This window comes from Propithecus coquereli, unplaced genomic scaffold, assembly GCF_000956105.1.
Source record: "Propithecus coquereli isolate 6110/MARCELLA unplaced genomic scaffold, Pcoq_1.0 Scaffold42, whole genome shotgun sequence".
Classification (NCBI taxonomy): domain Eukaryota; kingdom Metazoa; phylum Chordata; class Mammalia; order Primates; family Indriidae; genus Propithecus; species Propithecus coquereli.
In genome coordinates, this window is record NW_012149952.1 from 5,753,049 (window position 1) to 5,757,499 (window position 4,451).

The 4,451-nt window shown below is 42.9% G+C and overlaps 1 protein-coding gene across 1 annotated transcript in view; it reads right to left on the minus strand.

Moving 5' to 3' along the window:
* Window positions 1-4,173, minus strand: part of SMARCA1 (SWI/SNF related, matrix associated, actin dependent regulator of chromatin, subfamily a, member 1) — a 106,893-nt gene extending 102,720 nt beyond the window's left edge. The window contains exon 1 of the mRNA XM_012653259.1: window positions 3,904-4,173. Within this exon, the coding sequence (XP_012508713.1) occupies window positions 3,904-4,077 (174 nt within the window). The 5' untranslated portion in view covers window positions 4,078-4,173. The remainder of the gene's footprint in view (window positions 1-3,903) is intronic.
* Between the last annotated feature and the right edge of the window lie 278 nt (window positions 4,174-4,451).

Genomic DNA, 4,451 nt, shown 5'->3' on the forward strand with positions numbered 1-4,451 from the left:
TTAAAATAATTTAATAGTATGGTTTCAAATTTTGGCTTATGTTAATTTTCTCACTGGAAAAACTATTTTAAACTATTTATATCAGATAAATACTTTGTAGAATCAGTTTATCAGGGCTACTAACTATTAATCATTCATATTTTTAAAGTTTTAATTTAGTGAAAACTAACATCAATCAGTAACTTAATACTGAAATTATCTGTTGGGGAGGTTATCTCATGCATCCTATCCTTCGTAAAGACAAGCTTGTATTTGTAAATATAAATGCGTACATAAAATAAGGCTCCTTCTCTACAAGAAATCAAATAAACTAATAAGAACACAAACCTACCCATTAGGACCAAAGTATTTCAGTTTTAACACAGACTTTTCATAAGTCAAAACACAAATCTGTTCACGAAAACTAAAGAAACTATGTCAATTTTATCCTGACCTTTGTCGACCTGTTTCTGAAAACTTTCGTTTAAGGTTACATTCTGTTGATTTTTAACCTAAGAAAAACATGGTTCTAATATATCTTCCACTATTCACTATAATTTCAATTTTGAGGAAATCCAAACTAAGACTATGAAATTTGACCCTGGTCAGAGTCTTACTTTGGAACACTGATCAGATATGATTCAGTTACTCTAACCTAAATAACGACCACCTTGATTTACATCATCTCATACATATACATCTATGTGGGATGTTTTGAATGTAATCCTGGATGGATGGGAATAGAAAACTGCTGAAGATTCCCTCAAACCCACACTTTCAAACTGTTATGTATACTATAAATCTTATTTTATTTTCAAAGCAACAAGGAAAATTGGGTATCAAAATCCACACCTTAATCATTCCTTGAAAGGCTATATGAAGTATAGTTTTCAAGTTTCAAAACAGTGAAACTTAGTTCACCTCATATACACAAGTACGTATCTAATAATGTGAGAAGTAAACTTCACTTACAGAAAACTAAAGCTTTAATCTTAGAAAAACATTTTACTCATTACTTTTTTGCTTACCTTGTGGTAGAATACCATAAAGATTTAATTATATGCTAATTAAAATTCCTAATCTTGAGCAGTGCTATAAAAAGCTGTGGGTGATTACTTAATTGGCACTATCTTCCACAACTAATTTTAAAATACCTACCTTCTAAACCTTTTCATTTGTGTTTGTGTATGTGTGTGTGTGTGTGTATACATGTTTTCAAAAATACATTTTGTCATACAAGAAAAGACAAAAGGTGACTAAGATACTCTAATGAATTCCTATGGATTTTATCATCTGGTAGTCTCGAGGCCATGACAATGCAGCACAAGGTCATCAAAATGGCTTGTCTGAAAGACCATGACCTTTTTCTTGACGTTTTCATTACCAAAAATACCATCTCCAATTTCTACAGTGTTAGGTTATCCAACTGTCACTTAAACCAAGTTCAAGAACCAGAAGGTAAGCAAAAACACCTTAGGAGTAGCTAAATGTCACAAGTCAATTCACTAAATCTCACCTACTTTATTCATCATGAAAGTGCTCTCACTCACAAGCCTGTTTTCTTGTATTTGATATGCAATTCTATCACATTTGATCACCCATATCACAGAGACTAAAAGTAGCAGCAAATGACAGGGGAAAGACCACTAGACCAAGGCACACGACAGCAAAAAGAAATGGCAGAAACCCAGGACTAAATTGTGTGTTCCACTGCAGTAGCATCCCTGATCCTTGGTATTCAGGTGTAATTATTTCCCCCTTTCTGCTGTATCACTGACATTTTTGTATTTTACAGTTGTTTTTAAATTTTATGGTTTTGTTACATCTACGTCCTTTATCATAAACTAACAAATTCTTTCCGCTGGAACTAGAGGAGGTGTTTAAAAAGTGATAGCTAACAGCCTGGTAATTGAGGAATAGGAAAGAGAAAGTATTGAAAAAAATCAACACAATACTGGAAGAGTCTGGGAGGTAGTTACTTAATTGAGGGGTAACAACTTGCTGGATCTCAATTGCCTTTGTGTCACTGTCAGAGTACAATAACTGATCGTCCTGGGGAAAAAGCTAAATTGCACCGTTAGTACTCCATTTAAAGACTCAAGGGTGTATGTGTATATTTAGATTTTAAAGGAAAATTAAAAATAAAAAGATGTAGTGACTAAATCAGTAAACTTCAGATATCCAAGAAGTTCCCGCCATGGAGCACCTCATATCCCTATCCCGAGTGGACAAATGAATTACTGTTAGGGCAATTTCTGATGAGGTTATAAGAGTTCATGAATATTTGGGTATCAATTCAGTGATTATACAGTTTTTTTATTGGTCTCCAGTTTTTTCGCAATTCAAAAAATGTATACAATCTGGAAATTCAACAACCTTTATTGCCATACAAAAGACAGCTTAGCACTTACATTTGCCAAGTCTAGGGGAAAAAAAGGCACCTAGACACATTTCTTAATTTCCCAACATTTGATTTATATTGATATTTAGTATTTGGCCCCACTTTAATTATCAACATTGTCTTACTGATCCAACTACCGCATATATCTTAAAATGTGTGTTTGCTATGGTTTCAGTTTGCACTACAATTGTCTGTTTAGTCAACCTTGTAACAGTAAAATATGTCACTTGAGCAACTGAATTTAAAATTACTCTTCTAATTCAAGGCAAAACGTGTTAATTTCCCTCAAAAGCTTTTCATACGGTGGTATAGTATCATATAATGATTCAGACAAAGCCACTTGAGATCTCCAAAGCATAATTTTAATTACCCACCTTTCCTAAGTTGTGATATGTTTATTAATAAACGGAAAAATCCACCCATAAACGATCCATTCTGCAATTTTATTATGCATCAAAAATTCTTATACCCATGCCATTCTTTTAATCCCAATTTTAGTTTTATGTGCATGTCTCAGTCCATATGAAATATGTCTTATGAAGAGAATATTTTCTGGATTTGGCTTTAATAGGTGCCAGAGCGGTCCCCCTTACGTTAGCAGCAACTCATCCCGGCGAGGCTGAGTTTTAAAAAAATTAAAAAAAAAAAAAAAAAAACCTGCACGTGTCCAGGAACCAGCAGCGCCCACTAGGAGAGGGAGGCGGAAGCCTGGAAGGCTTGGGGCCGGATTGAGGGACCATTTGGGTGGCCTTGGAGTGAAACCCTATACCGTCGGGGGCGGGGCAGGAGAGGGTGAGGGTGCAGACGTTGGAAATTTTCCTACACCAGCCTCCACGGTTCCTTAGTTTGGGGTTTGGATTGGGGGGGTACAACAGACAGAGCTCGTTTTCTCGGGTGACATCCCCGCCTCAGGAGGCGGGGTTCAAACGAACAAGGGATGATTTTTTTGTGCCATCCAAAAGATTCATACTGCCAATCAGAGAAATAAATGTCTTCCCTAACATCCTCCACCCCCAAGCGCTACTAACACCTTGAAATTCAAATTACAAAAATAAGCCCAGGCAAAAGCCATTTAGCGCGAGTGTGGGATTGAAGGGCCCAGATTTCCCAGGCAGAGGCCGACGGGAAGGGGGGGAGAAGGAGCGAGAGGAGAGGGAGAGGCGGAGGCTTTTTCCTGCACGGCCCCATCCCCCACCCCATTACCCCAGTTCCGGGAAGGTGGAGGGGGCCAGGGGCTGTCGAGGGGCTCCGAAGCCCCCGAGCCCAGGGATAACGGGCACCCCTTCACCCGGCGCCGCGCCCGCCCGCGCCCCAGCCCCGCCCCCGTCCTCCAGGCGGCGAGAAGGAAAGGGGGAGGGGAGCGAATGCCAGACTGCTCCGCCACCCCAGCCCCCGCGCGCCGCGGCCCCCATCCCTGCAGAGCTCCGCGGGTACCTGTCGGCGCCGAAAGGTCAGGGTCTGGGCCCCTCAGAGGGGCCAAGCACAGGATTTGTCCACCACACACACGCCCCCTTCCTATTTACCTCCTTCTTCTTCTCGCCCTTCTCCGTGGCCGCGGTGGCTTCGGTGGCCGTGGCGGCCGCTCCCTCCTCCTTAGAGGTGGACGGCCCCGGCTCATCGTCCTCTATGACTACGATTGTGGCGGTCGCATCAGCCGCTGCCACGGTGGCTGCCACTGCGGCGGTGTCCGGCTCCATGGCGTTGGAGCGGGAACAAGGAGGGGGACAAGAAAGGGGACAAGGGCTCCTGGGCGGCGGCAGTGGCTGCACTGGAAAGAGCTAGATGGAGCAGGGGTGAGAAATCACTCCGCTTCCAACCCCTCCGCTCGGCACCCCCCTTCTTTAAATAACCCTCAACCCTGCCCCACTTCCGTCCACCCACCCTACGTCATGGCCTCCCCCCTCACCCTCCCCCCTTCCTCCACCCCCCCTCAACGATCGCGAGACTCCCCCTCCCCACCCAGAGCCCGGGCCGCCCCGCACGACCAACTGTTGCCTGAGTGTGGGGCGCGGAGAGGGGTGGAGGCGGGAACCCACAACCCACAACCCGCAACCCGAGTCCGGGTAAAAAC